The 21,009-nt window shown below is 35.5% G+C and overlaps 3 protein-coding genes across 5 annotated transcripts; 2 read left to right on the top strand and 1 right to left on the bottom strand.

Annotated features, from left to right (window-relative positions):
• The first annotated feature begins 445 nt into the window (after positions 1-445).
• On the top strand, positions 446-5,241 carry LOC109339732 (formin-like protein 6). Of its 3 annotated transcripts, none has more exons than XM_019577235.1 (5): positions 446-2,001; positions 2,195-2,397; positions 3,795-4,036; positions 4,147-4,969; positions 5,012-5,241. In XM_019577235.1, the coding sequence occupies exons 1-4, from the start codon at positions 596-598 to the stop codon at positions 4,942-4,944; spliced, it is 2,649 nt and encodes an 882-aa protein (XP_019432780.1). In that variant the 5' UTR covers positions 446-595; the 3' UTR covers positions 4,945-4,969; positions 5,012-5,241. The 3 variants fall into 3 exon arrangements, with proteins under 3 accessions (XP_019432780.1, XP_019432778.1, XP_019432779.1); XM_019577234.1 differs by having other exon boundaries at positions 449-492; positions 536-2,001; positions 4,147-5,241; XM_019577233.1 differs by having other exon boundaries at positions 4,147-5,241.
• A 3,631-nt stretch (positions 5,242-8,872) lies between these two features.
• LOC109339731 (zinc finger BED domain-containing protein RICESLEEPER 1-like) lies at positions 8,873-10,736 on the top strand. The gene is made up of 2 exons (XM_019577231.1): positions 8,873-10,355; positions 10,449-10,736. The coding sequence occupies exons 1-2, from the start codon at positions 10,056-10,058 to the stop codon at positions 10,722-10,724; spliced, it is 576 nt and encodes a 191-aa protein (XP_019432776.1). The 5' UTR covers positions 8,873-10,055; the 3' UTR covers positions 10,725-10,736.
• A 4,623-nt stretch (positions 10,737-15,359) lies between these two features.
• Positions 15,360-20,489, bottom strand: LOC109339730 (calcium-transporting ATPase 2, plasma membrane-type-like). Its single transcript, XM_019577230.1, has 7 exons — positions 20,060-20,489; positions 19,758-19,812; positions 17,698-19,643; positions 17,288-17,446; positions 16,921-17,092; positions 16,437-16,735; positions 15,360-15,670 (listed from the first exon to the last, which is right to left on the bottom strand). Exons 1-7 carry the CDS (start codon positions 20,234-20,236, stop codon positions 15,431-15,433), a joined length of 3,048 nt encoding a protein of 1,015 aa, XP_019432775.1. The 5' UTR covers positions 20,237-20,489; the 3' UTR covers positions 15,360-15,430.
• Between the last annotated feature and the right edge of the window lie 520 nt (positions 20,490-21,009).

The raw sequence follows: 21,009 nt of genomic DNA on the forward strand, positions 1-21,009 counted from the left end.
CTAATGGCATTATCTCCTGTAAGATTAAAGAATTAATCACTTTAAATATATGATTGTTCTTCATAAAAAATGTCATTCTAAAAAATTGAACTATTAATCATTCTTGATCTTTCTATAGATGTAATAAAACCATATACCATTAAATATACACATTACTATTTAGATCACTTAGTAATCCATTAAATACATAATATCTCCTTACTTTTTGGAAAGAATCTTTCATGTGGTAAATTGTTGTTTTTATATTTATATTAAAAATAATATTATTATATGAATATATTTAAAGGATAAAAATATAATATAATTTTATTTTTGATGTTGTTTTTGATATATTTGTGTTTCATTCTTAACCGTACTTTTGTGATTAAGAAAGGTGCTTCAGCATTAGTCATGTAGATCTTACTTCTTACCAATTATTACAACCAAATAAGTTTCCTCTCTCTTTTCCTTCTTTTTTCCTTCCTCCTTTTTTTCCTTCCTCCTTCTTTCTATGTCTACCTTCAAACTAAGGAACAATTTGCTGGAACGAAACCAGAGATGTATTGGGTGAAGAAAGAAAAGAAAACAAACGAAGAAACCCATAAAAATATTCACTATGATTAAACCTCATCATTTCATTTTCTTTTTAATCTTCTCATTCTCTCTACTCACACCACTCAACACTGCAACACTTATCACAATTCAAATCAATGAATCTCACACACCAAGAAGATTCTTACACCAACCACTGTTCCCGGTGGCTTCAACACAACCACCACCACCGCCACCGCCAGAAGATACTCCTTCCTCTCCCGACATTCCTTTTTTCAACGAGTACCCCACACAACCGCCGCCGCCGTCATCTGATCAGGTTCTGCCGTCAACCCCCGCCGCCGCAATAGCGACGAACCCAACGGCGACGCAGACAACGAAGCCGACGAAGAAGATTGCAATTTGTATCTCCGTCGGAATCGTAACACTTGGAATGTTATCTGCACTTGCGTTCTTCTTATTCAAGCACAGAACAAAGCACAGTGTGGAAACAACAACAATTCAGAAACAAAAGGAGCTTGTGAGTGCAAATTCCCATTTTGTCCCTGAGACTTCTAATAATTCAACAAGACCGCAACCATCACCTCAATCGAGTTTCCTTTACATTGGGACGGTTGAACCGAACCGGGTTTCGTTAAGTGAACCGGACCAAACCGGCAACGGTGGGAAACGGTCACCTTATGGTAAACTTAATAATTCGCTCAAACTGTCTGATCGGTACCGTCCAAGCCCTGAATTGCAGCCGTTACCGTCGTTGAGTAAACATTCCCTCGAGAACCACCCGCCGCCGCCGGCATCTTCGTCGGAGGAGTCTGACGAGGAAAGCCGCGAGACGAGGTTTCATTCACCTTCGCTTAGTCATGAGGAGGATAGCTATTATTACACGCCGGTTTCACGTCATAGTTATGTGGATAACGGTAGTCCAGCGACGGCGGTTGCCGGAGTTCCGGTGGTTCCTTACTCGAAGAGAACCTCGCCGAAATCTAGGCTTTCGGCTTCGTCGCCGGATATCAGGCACATCATGATACCGTCTATAAAATATGCTCCTCAGCCACCGCCGTCACTGTTTCCTGCACCACCGCAACCTAGAAGGCCGAAATTCGCATCGCCTCCACCAGCACCCGATTTGAGGCATCTTCATTCAGACGACTCCATGACTTCATTTAATCCTCCTCCTCCGCCACCACCTCCACCACCACCACGAGCAATACCTCAGCGAAAAGCTTGGTCTCCGGCAAGAAGCACATCCTCATCAATTGGTGCCTTGAGAAAGAAGCAACAATGTTGGTCTCCAAGTCAAGAAGGAGCAGCTTCTACTTCTTGTACTAAGAGTGTGACAAAACCAGCTTCAGTGGAAGTAGATGAAACCGATGAAGGAAAACCCAAGTTGAAGGCTTTGCATTGGGATAAAGTGCCTGCAACCTCCGACCGCGCCACCGTGTGGGACCAGTTAAAATCAAGCTCCTTCCAGTAAGTAAAGTGTTACTATAATTTATAATATGGTTTTAAATAATGATGTTATAATTGTGATAGTTGCTATTGCAGAGGTTACCAAAACTGTATATTGTGACTTCAGTTATAGTTGTGGACTTTAGTTTTAAATCTTGATTATTTGAAATTAGGACTATGAATGTGAATGTAAATAATGTTTATGGTATTGTAGGTTAAATGAGGACATGATGGAGAGTTTGTTTGGTTGCCATTCTACAAATTCTGCACCTAAAGAGACTGTTACTAGAAAGCAAGTGATTCCTCCTGTTGAGCAAGAGAATAGGGTGTTAGACCCCAAGAAATCACAAAACATTGCTATACTTTTGAGGGCACTAAATGTGACAAGAGATGAGGTTTCTGAAGCTCTTTTAGATGGTATGTTGATTTTGTTCATTCTTTAACATTTTTGGAAATTTATCAGACTTTAATTGCTTAGAACTACAAGTGGGTGATATTTATAGTGATTGATTGGATCCCTATGGTAATATGTAGATGTGGTTTTGTTGCCTGTCTCAACTTTCTAACTTCTAACAACCTGATCTTAAGTGCTGATTCATGGGTTCATGTGCACACAGAAAAAACATTCACACAAGACCCTTGGGCCTTCGTCACCAATGTGTCAATAAATAAGATTATTTAAATTGTAACCTACAAAATGCTATTTCTAAATCATGTAATACATATATATATATACTCAGTGCACTTTTTGCAACTAGTGGAACATAATGAATCATTTCAAAACATGGTGCACACTGCATAGATTAAGAACATAATCACAAGTTATCATCAAGCTCTTCCTGTTTTTTCTTCTTTTTCTCAGGTAGTAATGTTATTCAACTTAATACTTCCATTTTCATCATATTGGACCAGCCTATCACCCTAAAAATCCTCTTCACCTACCTACCATTGCCTTTTTGGGATATAATATTCATGCTTCCCCTAAAAGAAGTGCACCCTTTTTCTAAGACTTGATTGTCATATGATAAAAACAAATCATACTATTTTTGTTCCAGTCCTTTAGTCCATATATGTCTTGTCTTTTATTCCTTATGTATATACTATATACATATCATTTTTCTTATTCATTTTCCCTTGGTGCCGTGTTCCTTAATCCTTTCCATTACATCAAATTGACTATCTAACTTGCATAATATATATGATACCTTGATGCCTGATATCAAAAGGGACAAACCTACCAACAGGTGTTGGTTCAAGTAGTACATGCTTGATTCCCCTTAAGCAAGGTCTCGGGTTCGAGTCTTGTGGATGGAAAAAATACCCACAGGGAGAGTTAGCCCAACATACCTGTGGATGTTCACGTCTCGGACATGATTGCCTCCGGTGCGAGGATACCTGTGGGAAACAAAAAAAAAAGGGACAAACCTGTAACTCTCTCTTATAGTTTCTTATACTCTACATGGGTTAATTAGCCATCGCTCCAAGAAACAATTTTTAATATATTGATGTCAAAATTCTCAAATGTATGTATATTTACTAATTCCTTTTCTAACAGAGCAGCCACATTACTTTTGTAAGTAAAGTTTGAAATCAATCACATCTTCCTTTCAAGGTTCCAGTTCATATTACTCTACTGAATAAGCAATATATCTATAAAATATGTGAAATATCTGAAGATGAATATTCACATCAACTGATATCCTAGATTGTTTTCCTGATACATCTGTTATTTGTTTTTACCTTGAATGAATTGCTTATCAGCATTTGTCGTTTCCACTTTGCAAACATCATGCATTGTATTTTGTATGAGACAGGGAATCCTGAAGGTTTGGGTTCTGAGCTATTGGAAACTCTAGTAAAGATGGCTCCAACTAAGGAGGAAGAGATAAAACTTAAGAACTATGATGGTGAACTCTCAAGACTTGGTTCCGCGGAAAGATTTCTTAAAACCGTGCTTGATATCCCTTTAGCCTTTAAAAGAGTTGAAGCCATGCTTTATAGAGCTAATTTTGAAGCTGAAGTTAACTACCTCTGGAAGTCTTTTCAAACCTTGGAGGTGTGTCTAGCATATATCAATCCCTTGTTAACTTTGATGTCTTGCTTTCAGATTAAATTTTTGTTCTGTCTTGTGAGAAACTAATCAACCAATTGTTAAACATTTGTCAGGCAGCAAGTGAGGAATTAAAGAACAGTCGGTTATTCTTCAAACTCCTTGAAGCTGTTCTCAGGACAGGAAACAGAATGAACGTTGGCACCAATCGTGGCGATGCTAAATCGTTCAAACTGGAAACACTCTTAAAACTTGTAGATATAAAGGGAACAGATGGAAAGACCACATTGCTCCACTTTGTGGTCCAAGAGATCATTAGATCTGAAGGAAGTTCAGGTGAAGAATCTGCAAATGACAATGCTCAGAACCGAATAACATCCGAATTCAATGAGGATGAGTTCCGAAAGAAAGGGTTGCAGGTTGTAGGTGGACTGAGTAGAGACCTTGGTAATGTAAAAAAAGCAGCAGGAATGGATTCAGATGTCTTAAGCAGTTATCTCTCAAAGCTTGAAATGGGGCTTGACAAAGTGAGATTGGTTTTGCAATATCAAAAGTCAGATATGCAAGGGAATTTCTTTAACTCGACAAAGCTATTTCTAAAAGACGCTGAAGAGAAAATCATTAGGATCAAAGCTGATGAGAAGAAGGCCTTATTCCTTGTGAAAGAAGTTACAGTATACTTTCATGGGGATACAGCAAAGGAAGAAGCACACCCTTTAAGAGTTTTTATGATTGTAAGAGACTTTCTTAACATTTTGGATCATGTTTGCAAAGAAGTTGGAAAGATGCAGGATAGGACTGTGATTGGTTCAACCAGATCCTTCAGGATAGCTGCAAGTGCATCATTACCTGTTCTCAGTAGGTACCATACAAGACAAGATAGAAGTTCAGGTGAAGAGAGTTCACCCCCCTAGTGTTGTGTATATGGAAGAAATGATAGTCCCTCAGGATAACAATCAAAGTAAATGAATACTTCAGCAGATTTAAGCTAATTATTTCACCATTAGGTATAAACTTAGCCAGTGTTTCTACCAAGAGAATCACATTCCTCTGGTAACTGTGGGTGGACATATTTTGTCCCAAAAAGTGCATAACTTCATGTGCTACTACTTGTGATTGGTCAGAAAAATATTTAACTATTAAATTTTTAAGTTAAATACATTTTTTCAACCAATAACAAGCAATGACACATGGAGTTACACTTTATGGAACAACAGAATGAGGATTTCATTCCATGAGATTGGAAATAAAACATTACAGGGTTGAAAATCAAGCTATTGGCAGGATCCACACCATGATTACCACATCATTAGTGCAAGGCACGCATCTTTCTCCTTTCTTCAACTTGGAACATTTGTCATAGTTAAGATATTAGATTAGAAACTCACACATTTTCATAGTATAGAATGCTTTCTTATTTATATGTATTTTTTGAATCAATTATTAATAATAAATAGCACTTTTGTAGGCATTCATTTATGTTGGACTGTGTGAGCCCAACTATTCAGACAAGCTCAAAAGAAATACCAATCTTCCTATTAAATGTAAGGATTATGTTTTATAAAGTGCATTCTAACTTCCGAACTAAATATATATGGTTGGATTAAAAAGTTTGGATATTGGTAACCATTTGGCTATATTAGGAAATCGTGTTGATCGTGTACAACTTTTGTATGAGTTTTGTTAAACACAGAAGTCGTGGAATAGGGAGAAGATTTCTCAATGTTGAAGATTTCATGCCTAGAAGTCATAGAGTGGATTCATAACTTCTCAATGTTGATAATTTCATGTCTAGAAGATGTGATAGTGACAATGACCAGAAGTTGTTGGCAAATAAAACTTCTGTATGTTTTTTGTGACAATGACCAAAAGTTGGTATTAAGAAAACCGACTTTTATATATATTTTGTGACAATGACCTGAAGTAGGTATTGAGAAAATCGACTTCCACAATATTCGAAATCAGTACCCAGAAGTTGATAATGGCCAACCTGACTTTTATACATTTTATATATTTCACATAGAAGTCTTAAACTATATTCACGATTTCTACAAAAGCTATTATTTCACAAGAGAATCGGTAGCCGATAACAAAATGGACGGATAGGATTAATGTGTATTTAATCGGAGGGCTAACAAAACACTTCGCAAGTTAGAATGCACCAGGGAGATTAGCAACATTTATCAAGTTTTAATATTTACTGTTTTAATCCATTGGACCTAGTAGTAGTTGGCCCATGGTATTGTAATTCAAGTACTATTTATGTGGTATTTTGATGTTTTCTAGAGATATTGAAAACTGAAGTTATTCCTTTTTGTTGAGTTGTTTTACTTTTTTTTAAATTCTCAAATTCCCCTTTGGTATGATTGCGGCTTTAATATTGGTGTTTTCAATATTGGTGTTTTCAATGTTGCTATTGTATCTCTTAAACTCGCCTCTCCTTCTATCACTCACTCCACCATGGAGAATACTTCCAATCTTAGATGTATAATATAATTTATAATTTGTAAGAGAAAAGTTGTCAAATTATATTGTACATCTAAGATAACTTGAGTACCTACAAACAACTCTTATGAAGAAAAGTTATATACTCAAATCTAGGTGAAAAAGTGTTCATATAAACTAAATATCTGCAAGAAGGCTAGTAATTGATCCTCACAAGTGTTAGAATTATATCTCATGTATGGAATTGGTTGTTGTTGAAAATAAAGAATGATAAAAGAAGGAAATGAAAGTAAGATGAGTGTACACTAAAAGTGAAAAACGTAGATTGAGAATTAACCACCAATCTAATTACGTCTTACTATTTATAGTAGGTTCAGATTTTACAAGCCCAACTTATTACATTCAAAGGCCAAATACTTTCCTACATTACAAGCTATTAAATTACACTAGCAACTTAACACTCCTGCCTAATTCAAGCTTGATAAGCTCATAACACCAAGTTGTCTTCTTTGTTTTTCAAAAATTTCTCTTCTTAGTGGATTCGTGAAGATATTTGCTTACTACTCCAAGGAAGTGTAGAATTCTAACTCCAAGTTTTCCTTTTCCACTTGATTCCTCAAGAAATGGTACTTGGTGTCTATGTGTTTGCTATGCCCATGAGCTACTGGATTCTTGGACAGATTGATTGTTGATTTATTGACCACGAATATTAGCATTGTTTCATCAACATTCACTCCTCTCTCATTGAGCAGGGATTGTAGCCACATGCCTTGACAAGCACCTAGGCAGACAACAATGTACTCTGCTTCATAGGATGAAAGTGCCACTACTTCTTCTTTCTTTGAGCTCCAATTGATTGATGCATTTTCGTATTTGAATAAGTATCTAGTAGTACTTTTTCTATCATCTTTATCTCCACACCAACCATCATCTGTATAGCCATATATTTAGACCTGTCAAAATGGGCCGGGTATAGCGGGCCAGCCTGCCAAAGCCCGAAAAAATATAGGGCTTGGGTACTAAATTTTTAGCATTTTGCTTAAACCAGGCTTTTTAGCCCGGCCCGACCTGGCCACAATAAATTCGGGTCCGGGCCAACATCCAACTTTGGTCTTATGGAGTTTTGGATAAGGGGAACCCTATTAGGCTATTATGATTGGTCACACATATTTTTTTCTCATCTCTTTTGGCTTTCCTATTTCCAATTCCTCTTCCTATTCTAATTCTAAATTTATGAATGTTACTTACACTAATTATCCTCAACTCAACCTCTAAGGCTCTCAACCACTCAACATCTGAACATCTCAGCCACCCAACTCTACCATTCAACATCTCAGCCACCCAAAAACATCTCGGTCATCCTTCCTCATTGCCCACGTGCTCACAATCATCATTGTGTGACGCTACAACATAACCTTCATGTTTTTGCGTATACAAACATTCATATTTATAGAGGAATGTTTCAAGCACTATATTGTGTGCATTTTTACAGCTTTTGGATATTGTTCCATGTGTAGTATTATGCAATGTTTCATTCTCACTTTTACAGCTTTCATACCCCAAACCCCAACTCATTTTTTACTTCTAGCAATAAAATTTCCCCAAAAGAACAATAAAAAATAGAACTGTGAGCATAACTAACCAACACACAATTAAAAAGTATTGAAACATTGCTATATAAAATGTTCCCTTATTTATTGATATTATTCCATTTCCTCTTTCCATGATTTGTTGTCCAAAATATTTTAACCGGGTTTAGATGTGATTCGATGAGATTTCAATGAGGTTTATAGTTGTAATTTAGTGTAGGGAGATCTTTTTTTAACTTTTCCATGATTCATGTTTCTTTATTGATTCTCTTTCCATCATTCTTTGATTTGTTGCTCTTATAGTGTTAATGCTTATTGCCTTTTTCATTTCCGTATTAATTATTTTCTTTTCTATTTTATTAATATTTATTTTATTTTTCCTTATTGGTTGCCCTGAAATCCTGAATGAATTTAGTTGTTATTTTAGTATATTTAAATTTGTTACATATGCATATGCACTTTGTATCATACTACAAAATGGAACAGTGTCCAATTTCCATGTTAAAAGATTTAAATTTATTACATATATACTTTACTATTGTAGTTACATATTTTATTTTTTTCATTTTGTATTAGAAATTGACTTCCATTGTTATTTGTTTGTTTCTTTATCTTTAAAGGTTTGCATATTATGGATTCCAATATTGGCGATTGTGAGATATTAAAAACCTCTTTCGAAGTTACACAAAATACAAGTGAAAATGTACAAGAGAAAGATAGTACAAATGCTTATCAACCTATAACCTCTCAACCAGAACCAAAAAGTGGTAAGGCCTTAACCTTATATGCATGGAGATACTTTAAAAAAGCTGATGTTGTAGATGGAAAAGAAAAGGCTAGGTGTCTAGGGTGTAAAAATTATTGAGTTGTTCAACTAAGAATGAAACTTCACATTTAATCCGTCGTGTTGACAATTGCAATAAGACTGCTAAAAATAATGATACAGATGTTATGCTACTCGATGGTGATGGAGGGGGTTTGAGAAAGAGAAAATTTGATCCTAAGGTTAATCGTGAGATGATATCTGAATTGATTATTTCACATGGTCTCCCATTTAATATTGTTGAGTGGAGGGTGTTTAGAAAATGTCAATTTTTTTTGAATGATGAATGTAGATTTATTACTAGAAATACTGCTAAAAGTGGTGTGATGAAGTTTTATGATATTGAGATAATAAAGTTAAAATCACAATTACTTGAAGTTCCTGGTAGAGTATGTTTGACTTCTGATTGTTGGATTGCATGCACGAATCGTAGCTTCATTTCTTTGACTGCTCATTATGTTGACACTGAATGGAAATTAAATAGTAAGATTATTGTATTTACTCACATGAAACCTCCACACACCAGGAAAGAATTAGCATTGAAAGTGATGAAATTTTTAAGAGATTAGGGAATTGAAAAAAAGTTGTTTCCCTCACTTTGGATAACGCTACCTCAAATGACAATATGCAAAACTATGTGAAAGAACATTTAGGATTTTCAAAAAATTTGTTGCTTAATGGGGAATTCTTTCATGTAAGATGTTGTGCTCATATCTTGAACCTCATTGTTCAAGATGGTTTGAAGGTTGCTAGCGATGCATTGCAAAAAATTAGACAAAATGTGAAATATATTAAGGTTAGTGAAAGTAGAACAAGACAATTTTTTGCTTATGTTGCATTGGTTGGTGGGATAGGTACATTAATTGGGTTGAGATCTGATTGTGTCACTAGATGGAACTCTACTTTTATAATAATTGAGAGTGCAATCAATTATTGATTTGCCTTTACTAGTTTTAGTTTGCATGATACAAATTATATTTGGTGTCCATCAGATGATGAGTGGAGTAGAGCTGGAATAATATGTGACTTTTTGAGATCATTTAACAATATTACAAAGTTGATATTTGGTTCTTCTTACCCCACATCAAATTTGTATTTGGGGGAAATATGGACTATAGAGTGTCTTTTGAACTCTATATTGACAAATGAAGATTTGGTGATTCAAGAAATGACTCGCAATATGAAAGCCAAATTTGAAAAGTATTGGAGTGACAATACTATGGTATTGGCATTTGGTGCTATTCTTGATCCATCTAAAACACTTGATTTTGTGCAATGTTTATATGAAGAAGTAGATACATTTTATGTGGAGAATGTGAAACAAATCAAAATGAATTTGTATAGACTTCATGATGAGTATGTCAACAAGGATCATCAATCCAATGAGAGTCTTTCACAAGTGCAAGCTTCATCTTCATTAGGAGGAGGAAAAGGAAAGAAGTTTCAAGTACCCTTACACCAAGCTCGTGTAAGTTAATTTTATAAATTTTTGTACAAATATTTCATTTTCCATTCTTCATATGCATGTATAGTTTACTAAATTTAGCTATTTATTTTGTAGTTTGAACAACATAAAAATACAAAGAAAACGACCTCTCATGGGAAAAGTGAACTTGATATTTATTTAGAAGCAGATCTACAACAAATTCCACAAAATGTATGTTTTGATGTTTTATCTTATTGGAAAGATCGAAGTCATGCATGTCCTACTCTGTCAAAGATGGCTTGTGATGTATTAAGCATTCCAATAACTACAGTTGCATCAGAATCTGGTTTTAGCATTGGTGCTCGAGTTTTGGACAAGTATAGAAGTTCTTTAAATGATGAAACAGTTTAAGCTCTCTTGTGCGCACGTAGTTGGTTACATGGTTTTGTCGTTAAGTTTTTTTTTAGTTCAAGTTCCTTTACATTTTAAACTATTCATTCAATTTTAATAACATAATTATTTTTTATTGTAGAATATGATAATGAAGAAGATGACGAACAATATGCCATTAATATTGAAGATGTAAAACTTTCTCATGGGGGTTTAGAATCAATTGTTCAATCTAATGAATGAGAAGAAAAATGTTGATTTTATTGAATCTATGTATTTTCTATTTTCTAGTACCTTGTCGTTACTATGAATTTTATATTTTGACTAAAGTGTAATTATTTAATATTTGATAATTACATTATGTTTCCTACTTCTACTAGTGTTGAAGGAGAGTTACATTCAAGCATGCTAAACCTTTTGAGTACTTTTGAGATGTACTTCTTCTGGTGCATCAGAATTCCACTTCTTACTCTTGTGAATTCAATCCCTAGGAAGTATGCAAGGGTTCCTAGGTCTGACATTTCAAACTCCAATTTCAACTTTGTCTTGATGTCCTCTATTGCCTCATTGTTGCAGCATGTGATTAAGAGGTCATCCACATACAAGCATATTACAATTGATGTTTCAGTGGATGCTTCTTTTATGTAGATACCATGCTCATTTTTACATCTAACGAGTCCTTGTTTCAGAAAGAAGCCATCTATTCTCTTATTTCATGCCCTTGGTGCCTGCCTAAGTCCATATGATGCTTTATGTAGCTTGTATACTTTCAGCTCTTGACTAGGAACTACAAATCCTTGAGGCAGAGTTACAAAGACTTCTTTGTTCAGGGGACCATTCAGAAAAGCTGATTTTACATCCAAATGACTTAGAGACCAGTTCAATGAGCTTGCAATTGCCACAACAAGTCTCACAATTTCAATTCTTGCAACTGCAACAAATACCTCATCAAAGTCTAGGCCAGGTCTATCTAAAAATCCTTTTGCAACCAATATGACTTTGTGCTTAAACACCTCTCCATTTGGTTTTACTTTCACCTTGTAAACCCGCTTGATTGAAATTGCTTTCTTCCATTTAGGTAGTGTTGTGAGTTCCCAAGTATTGTTTCTTTCAATTGATCTAATCTCTTCCTTCATAGCTTCAATCCAACAGGTCTCCTTTATAGCTTGTTCAAAGTTAATTGGCCCCATCTCAGCTAGCATTGCCATGTGAACTAAATCACCATTTGTTGTGATTGAGGTATCAAAAAACACTTCATAATCCCTCAGTCTAGTTGGTAGATGTCTTTGCCTCTAAGGTCTATCACTTGCATCACTGATATTCTCACTAGTTGTGATACCTTCTTGTGGCTCATGGTATTTTTCTATGTCCATTTGACCTCCTCTAGTTGAGGATGCCCCTACTGAATTCCAATCTAAGGCTTGAGTCTTATCAAACTTGATGTCTCTACTGTACAAGATGGAATTAGTCTTTGGATCATAGATTTTGTAAGCTCATGTTGTGTGATACCTTAGGAAGATGAGTTTTTCTCCTTTGTTATCCAATTTCTTCCTTTTTTTTCTCTGGTATATGTCGGAAGCAGATTGATCCAAAGACCCTAAAGTGTTTCACATCAGGCTTGATTCCTGACCAAGCTTCTTCAGGTGATGTTCCTTTTAGTCTCTTTGTAGGGCTCCTGTTTGCAACATAGGCTGCAGTGACTACTATTTCCCCCCAAAATCTCTTGGGTTGACCTTTTGTCTTCAACATGCTTCTCACCATATTCGGGAGAGATCTGTTAACTCTCTTAGTTGTGCTATTATGCTGAGGTGTATATGGCGCTATCACTTCATGTGTGATACCCTCTTTGTTGCAAAAATCATGAAACTTAGTTGAGACATATTTCCCTCCTCCATCACTTCTTATTAGCAACAATTTTCTTCCATACTGATTTTCAGCAAGTGCCTTAAAGTTTTTAAACCTTTCAAACACTTCACTCTTCTTCTTAATCAAATATGTCCAAATTTTTCTTGTGAAATCATCCTTGAAGGTCACAAAGTAGTTGTTTCCTCCAATGGATTGAACATCTAAGGGACCACACACATCTGTGTAAACTACTTCCAAAGGTTTGCTGGTTTCTGTTGGGATCTGTGATGTGAATGTGTTTCTAGTCTGCTTGCTTGTAATGCAATCTTCACACATACTAGTGGCAATGGTCGATTTCAGGTAGTCCAATCACCATATCATCTTTGTTCAACAACTCTAAACTCTTGAGGTTAAGGTGACAAATTTTTGGTGCCAAGTTCTTGTTTCATCAGCTATTGACTTCAAGCACTTGTGATCACTGAGGTGAATTCCTATCTTGAAGGTCTTGTTATTTGAGAGAGGAGTCTTCAAGATTAGCCTACCTTTCTTGTTGAAGATATTTAAGACTCTATCCTTTATCCTCATCTTGTAGCCCTTTTCAAGCAGATGTCCAAGACTAATGATATTATTTCTCATCCTAGGCACATATAGAACATTTGAAATGCTAGAGACTGCACCATCCTTTCTATTAATCATGATCTTGCTTATCCTTTCTGTATTAATAGAGCTGTCATATGCAAATGTGACTTCGGTCCTTACTGAATTATCAAGAGAGATGAACCATTCTTTGTGTCTAGTCATGTGGTTGGAACATCTTGTGTTCAGATACCAATTGTCTGAATATGAGTGTTGTTCATGCTTACTTGTGATCATCATCAATACATCTTCGTTTGATTTAATCTCTGCCAATTTATCTAGTTCAGTTTCACTTGGAATTGAGGCCACTTCCTCATCTATTAGCAATACTTCTTCTTCAAATTATTCATCATTTGCTAATTTAGCTTCTGCTTCCTTGTTTCTCCTTTTAAACATACATTCAGATGCAAAATGGCCCCACTTGTTGCAATTAAAGCATTGGATCTTGCTTTTATCTTTCTTCTTCTTTCCATTGAGATTACCCCTTCTCTTTGAATTTGCATTTGCGTTTCTTGACTAAGTATCATGACACAAGTTGGATGATTCATACCTATGAGTTCCATGATCATACTGATTTGTCTTGATAGCCTCACTCCTCTTTTCTCCATGCCATTTTCAACTGCTCATGTTCTGTCTATCAAGTTGAGCAGAATTGCTTTTCTTCTTGAATTGAACACTTAAGGCATGTTGAGTTTGTCTTCCAAATAGCCTTTCCATGAACCTCTGCTCATGTGCTTCCAATGAGCCTTGTAGCTCATCAATTGTTAGGAACTCTAAGTCTTTTGATTCCTCAATTTCCACTACTACATGATCAAATTTGGCAGAAAGGGTTCTAAGAATCTTCTCAACAATACCCTGTTCAGGCAATTGCTCTCCGTAGCTCCTCATCAAGTTGGTTAGGGCACAAATTCTGATGAAATACTCTAAGATGGACTCTTGTTCCTCCATCTGCAACAATTTATACTGTATGTGTACCATTTGCAGCCTAACCTTTTTAATCTTCACTCCACCTGAGTAACATTTGTCAAAAATATCCCAAGCTTCTTGCAGATGAGATTTTTTCAAAATTGGCTCCATCCACGCATTGGTGTATTAGAAACACTGTCTCACAGTTTCTCTTCATTGCATCTCTATACTCCAACCTTTGTGCTTTTGTTGGATTCTCATTGAGTGGATGAACTACAATTTGTACCGCATCCAAACACTCTTGAAACCCGAAAATGACCTTCATCTAGATGCTCCAGTGATCAAAAATCTTGCCATCAAGAATGGGTAAGTTCATCGTAAATCTACCTGATGTTGTCATCTTCTTCCTTCCTCTTAACAACTCTCTATCTCAAAATCTCTGCTAGATCACTACCGTGAACTTCACTGTTGAAGTTTCTTGCACGATCGTAGGCACCACCACAAGCTTCTTTGATCGTTTTGGTTCTAAATACCACTGTTAGAATTATATCTCATGTATGGAATTGGTTGTTGTTGAAAAGACAGAATGATGAAAGATTGAAAGGAAAGTAAGATGAGTGTACACTAAAAGTGGAAAATGTAGATTGGGAATTAACCACCAATCTAACTACCTCTTACTATTTATAGTAGGTTCAGATTTTACAAGCCCAACTCATTACATTCAAAGACCCAATACTTTCCTACACCACAAGCTATGGAATTACACTAACAACTTAACAACAAGTTTTTCAGCTAATGAAAATGTTATTTAAAATCTTAGGAAATAACAATTTTATCACTAGTTACATAATGAAATATGCTACACTCTTTGGAAGCTTGTACACATTCATTTTTAATATAATGATAGAAGAGTTAACATTATCCACATTTAAAAAATTCCATAGTTCTACACACTCATTTTTGTATCTACCTTTCTGATGGCCTTGGAAAATAAACAATGTAATGAATAAAATGGAAAAATAGTGACTTGATTAGTCACTTGTAATAGACTAACTTATAAGAGAAGCTCCACAATTCTACTCCTTAACTTCTTGATGTGAACTAAGAATAATATAGATCAGCTGTTTCTAAATATTGTCTTCAACTCTGTCTCATCTGATAAAATTTTGATATCTATAAAGAATTTGAATAGTAGCAAACAAAGTTAAAGTAATATGTTAATTTTTTATTATGTATCAAAAATTTATTGGATAGGGACATTTTTTTGGGACCTTAGATCTCCATTCACATGACAATAGCAAATGTTATAACTTGTGTTCATAAAAATGGTTTCCAATCATTCAAACAGGGATTTGTTTTAAGCGAGCTGCAATTGGCATACCCATGAACCCAACCAATAAGCAAAAGAGCCATTGTACCAAAGAGAGAGGTGTTGTGTTTGCAAATGTTCCCAAGTACTCAACTATTATGATTTGAAACACAACAGTGCAACCGATAACTGCAACAAACACATGATTGTCCATTATACCCTTGAAAACATCTACTTCTTCCATCTCGCGAGAGTTTATCTCATTGAAAACCTGCATGATCAAATCAATCCATACCTGGTAAGGTAAATTCACTGTACTAGTAAAGTTGGAAGCATTATATATACTTAGAATTTAGTTTTTCAGCCTTTGCTTGAGCAAATTGGTCATATTTTCGTGGTCAGAATATCCTTAGTGTGTGGTTTTAGATAGAATAGCTTGACTCCACCTAAGCAAAATAATTATTAGTTAGTTATTTGAGTCAGAATATCCTTATTTGACTCCACCGTAGTTATATGATTCCCTCGTTTAGTCTACATACTGCGACCTGGTTCTGTACATCATATACGACTTACCAGGTTTCATATAAAAGAAGTTTTTATAATAATAATATAAAAAGTAATGAACCTCATAAAACTTGGTAACACGCATTGAACCGGTACCACTAATCATGTAGCTATGCTTTTCACCCTTGACTAAAATTCTAGTACCACTAATCATGTAGCTATGGTTTTCACCCTTGACTAAAATCCTAGTTTAAAGTTCTCTTGTTTTTGGACAAAACTTAAGTACAATTATTAAGTATTTATGGTGTTGTTTTCTAAAAAAACATGTTCCATGCGCTATGTTTTCCTTAATGAATGGTTAATATGTTAATCTTCTATTAAAAAATATTACCACAACCAACTAAAGAATTGAGTATTGTCCCTACTTTAACTCCTCAATATCATGATTCATAACCTTAGTTAAACATTCTTGTTTCCAAAGTTGAACATTGTTGGGCACATCAGTTTGAAGAGGAGTTTTTATGAAGAATTACCTGACAAAGGACAAATGAGTTGAAAATTAGTGTGTTCAAGGTTATATCAGCCTTTTCCCCTCTGAGAAAAAAGACCCATCTTCCCACTGACTGAAGAAACCATATCACTATAAACTGGTACAATGACTGTCCTAAGATATTCCTCCACATTACATTGCTGATGAAATTCCCCTTTCTCCCTACCGGTGTGCGCTTCATTAAATCGTCGTTCGGAGGTTCTGTTGCAAGTGCAAGTGCTCCTAGAGTGTCCATTATCATGTTCACCCATAAAAGTTGAACAGCTGTGAGGGGTGCACTTCCTGAAGACCATATAAATGTACAACCATAAGATAAAATATAAAATATACATAAGTAGTTTCTAATTTCTATAGTCACATTTTCATGAATCCTAACACTCTTTGGTAGAATGAAATTCGAAGAACAGGAGCAGGAAGGTAAATTAATATAGCCAAAATAGATTGATTAATTAGGCTAGTTTTCTAACCTGTCATGCAGGCTGATGAGAAATTCACTAGTAATGCAACGACATTAACAGTTAGCTGAAACTGTACAAATTTCTGAATGTTTATGTAAACTGAACGTCCCCATTTGCACACTGTCACTATTGTGGAGAAATTATCATCCAGAATTATGACATCTGCACTTTCTTTAGCAACCTGTAACAAGTTGTGAAATTAATCTGGTTCTGAAATTTTCCTCTGAATATAAGATTAAGGCTTAAATGACCAAATTGAAATGTAGTGTTGTGAAGTGTAACCATTTCCTTTTCTATGTGTTTTGGTTTCAAATATTTCATCATGCATTCATGGCCTTATTCAATAGTGTAGTAGAAAGCATTGCATTGTACTCACCTCAGTTCCAGCAATTCCCATTGCAAGTCCAATGTCAGCTTCATGAAGGGCCGGAGCATCATTTGTTCCATCACCGGTTACAGCAACAACTTCTCCAAACGTGGTACGCAATTGTTTAACCAATGTATGCTTGTCTAAAGGTGACGATCGAGCCATAACCTAAAAGAAAGTTAAACACCATGTTACTATAAGAACTAACCATTGTTTAACTTTAACTATTTAAATCATATCTTATGCATTTCATTCATTCAGTAGTTAACATGTATAAAAATAAAAGTATTACTTCGATATTGGTGCATTTTTGCCATGTGTCTCATAACCTTAGAGATGTTTAATAGTTAATACTATGAAACATAGTGTCTATGACATGTAGTGAGTTGCCAATAATTACTATAGAGTATGAGAGGCACCTGAATTTTGGGAATGAGTTCAAACATTTCTTCCTGAGTCTTCTCTCTAAAATCTGGACCTTCAATGGCTATGCCATCATCTGTTAAAATTCCACATTCCCTGGCTATAGCCTTTGCAGTATTAATATTGTCACCTGTAACCATCCTTACCATAATTCCAGCCGAACGACACACTGCAACAGATTCTTTAACACCAGGACGAACCGGATCTTTGATACCGACAACTCCTATACAAGTATAACCAGAACTAGGAATAGGGTCTTCCGAAGAGAACCCATTTTCCAATTCTATATAGGCAAGACAAAGAGTTCTTAGTGCCTCACAAGCGAACTCGTTGATTATACTCTTTAGATGATTGTTTGATTCTTCATCAAGAGGAACAACCTCACCATTTGAATTGACCACCTTGTCACATGCAGCTAGAATAATTTCAGAAGCACCTTTACAATGTGCTCTTAGACCTCCTCCTTCAGGGAGCTCCAAAACCACTCCCATTCTTTTCTTCTCGGAGTTGAATGGCTCAACTTTGACAAGTTTACATGCTTCTCTCTCTGCCTTAAAATCTCCACCTAGAGATAAGCCGAATTGCAATATTGCTGACTCTGTTGGTGTCCCCAAAATCTCGCGCCTACCCTTTTTGTTAACTACAACCTCTCCTCCAGTGTTATTAAATATTGATTGTAACAACAGTTTCAAAGCAGAATCTGGGAGATCAACACTCAAACTAGAATCCTTATCATTCACATCCTTGATATGCATACATATGCATGTTTTAACAACCGTCATTCGGTTCGTTGTTAGTGTCCCAGTCTTGTCACTACATATAGTTGTGGCTGATCCCATAGTTTCACAAGCTGCCAAATGTCTAACAAGGGCTTTGTCATTCATCATTTTCTTCATTGCAAAAGCAAGGCTCAATGTCACAGCTAAGGGTAACCCCTCTGGAACAGCTACAACAACTATGGTAACTGCAATAGCAAAGAATTCCAACATCTCAATGGCATCATCCGCAGACCACCACCAGAACCTTCCTTCTCGGATTTTGCGGCCGATGAGTCCTTTCACCAAAACTACAAAAGTAACCACCGCGAAAAATAGGCCTATCTTCCCAATAATGGTTGCAACTCCATTAAGTTTCACCTGCAATGGGGTTTCATCATCCCCACCTTCACTTAGAGTTGCCATCAATTTACCCCATTGAGTCCTCATCCCAACAGTGGTAACCAACATGGTGCATGATCCATCTTGGACCTTGGTTCCAGAAAGAAGATATGGATTTTGAGAAGTCACCATTATGGGCTCACTCTCTCCGGTTAAACTCGACTCATCAATCAACACAGAAAATCCAGAAACAAATAGTCCATCTGCAGGGACTTGGTCTCCAATGGCAAGATGCACAAGATCTCCAGGTAGTAAATTATATATTGACATTTTCTGCCTATAACCATTTCTTGTAACCTGAATCGAAATCTTTTTCTTCTCTTTGTCTAAATCCTTGAATTGTAACGATTGTCGATAATCGCTTGTTGCAGTCACAAAGACAACAAGTAAGATACTTGCAACAATTCCAAGTCCATCATGAGCACCCTTAGGCCATCCTTCAGTTGCTATGCCAACTAAAAGAGACACTAAAGCACACACTGCAAGGATCATGAGAGTCATATCTTGAAGGGCTTCATAAACAAAAATCCAAAAACTTCTTACTTCACTTTCAGTAAATTTGTTGATCCCATAAAGCTCTTGTCTCCGATATCGCAAATCCATATCATTGCTAAGCCCAGTAGTGGTAGATGTTGAAAGCTTTTCTGCAATACCACTAACTCCACCATGAAATTTCAGCTTCTTTACGTCGTGTCCTTCAACGATTGATCCTAATTCATCAGCACAGATTTGAAAACCTGCAGCTTTAACTTCCTCAGGTACAGTGTAATCACTTGGTTGCACACCTGCAGATATAATCACAGATAACCATATTTATTCTGAAACATGCACATTTTAGTACTGATTTTTAAATGTGCTTCATGTTTTTTCTTCTTCTAAAAAGTGCCATAGAAACATGCCTTGGATGAATTGAAATGCAGCTTTGGAAACCAAAACAGCAACCCTCAGCTTCTCCTGCATTAAGGAAATTGTTATAACAAAACAACAACCAAGTCTTAGTCTCACTTAATTGAATCAGCTATATAGATATAAATCAAACAACATCGTAATGTTCTATCATATCATTATGATTTGGTGCAATCTGATCTGGTTATGACACTTACCACAACCGCAATAATGCAGCATTGGTCCGCTGTAATTTAAAACAATGGGTCACCGTAGTAGGCTAATACCTAATGCAAATAAAAAACATAAAATAAACCTGATTGGTACGACGCATAGCAGCTGCTTCACCACGTTTAGAGAGATTGGCAGTGAAACGAAAGCGTCGTGTGGGGTTCTTTACAACTCCACATAGTTTCCTCCATTTGTCAAGAGACTCTTCAGAAGTGTTCTTACACTTCACCCCTCCAAAATTCTCATTTAAATAACTCTCCATAACCACACCAACAATATTGATTACTATATATTCTTCTACTTCTTAATACCTTTACTATGTTGTTAATTCAATTTTATGAATCCCAGGTTAAGGCATAATATTAAAAGCAGTTTGTTTTTTTCAATGTGTTAGTGTAAGAACAATGAATAGTAGTAGCATTCTTAGAAATTAAGATTGAAGTTTGGAAAGAAAGAAAATGTTATTTCTGGTTTGGTTAGTTAGAGTGAAAGAAAATGTGTGAGGATCCGAAAGTTGTAGTGCGTGAGAGTGAATAACGGTGAATGTATTTCCCTTCTTGGTGTCTTTTATTTCGGGGAATGGTAGGGATCAACGAATTTGGCGGGGTCAAAGGATGTTACTTAATTGAGTTAATTCATAATTCTTTAAAAATATATTTGAAGTGTTAAGAATTTAAATTATGAATGTTTGTTTGTTTTTTTCAATTGCAATGTCTGAAAAAACAAAATATAAATGAGTTTAGAATTTGTGCACTGATAGTGTAAAAAAATTTATATTGTTGGTAAACTATTCATTATTGATTTATATTATTTTTGTTTAAGAATCAATCGTAGTTAATAAATCAATGGTGAATGATTTGTTGACAGTGTAAAAATACTTACACAATATATACATAATAAATCTAATATAAATAGGAGTAGGAATCCTTTGAAAAGAAACTATTACAAAAATAAAAGTGAAAGTAATATGTTAGGATACATTTTTATCTTAGAAGTAAAAACAAACAAAAAATACTTGAGATAATTGTTTGTAAA

The sequence above is a fragment of the Lupinus angustifolius genome, unplaced genomic scaffold, assembly GCF_001865875.1.
Source record: "Lupinus angustifolius cultivar Tanjil unplaced genomic scaffold, LupAngTanjil_v1.0 Scaffold_94_6, whole genome shotgun sequence".
Lineage (NCBI taxonomy): Eukaryota > Viridiplantae > Streptophyta > Magnoliopsida > Fabales > Fabaceae > Lupinus > Lupinus angustifolius.

Excerpts from the sequence above, each read along its gene's own strand:
- LOC109339732 (XM_019577233.1), top strand. The coding sequence starts at position 596 with ATGATTAAACCTCATCATTTCATTTTCTTTTTAATCTTCTCATTCTCT. Across the intron at positions 2,398-3,794 it reads TTCTGAAGCTCTTTTAGATG|GGAATCCTGAAGGTTTGGGT; the intron begins GTATGTTGATTT and ends TGTATGAGACAG. Across the intron at positions 4,037-4,146 it reads AGTCTTTTCAAACCTTGGAG|GCAGCAAGTGAGGAATTAAA; the intron begins GTGTGTCTAGCA and ends AACATTTGTCAG.
- LOC109339731 (XM_019577231.1), top strand. The coding sequence starts at position 10,056 with ATGACTCGCAATATGAAAGCCAAATTTGAAAAGTATTGGAGTGACAAT. Across the intron at positions 10,356-10,448 it reads TACCCTTACACCAAGCTCGT|TTTGAACAACATAAAAATAC; the intron begins GTAAGTTAATTT and ends TTTATTTTGTAG.
- LOC109339730 (XM_019577230.1), bottom strand. The coding sequence starts at position 20,236 with ATGGAGAGTTATTTAAATGAGAATTTTGGAGGGGTGAAGTGTAAGAAC. Across the intron at positions 19,644-19,757 it reads TGCATTTCAATTCATCCAAG|GTGTGCAACCAAGTGATTAC; the intron begins GCATGTTTCTAT and ends TTATATCTGCAG. Across the intron at positions 15,671-16,436 it reads ACTCATTTGTCCTTTGTCAG|GTTTTCAATGAGATAAACTC; the intron begins GTAATTCTTCAT and ends TTGATCATGCAG.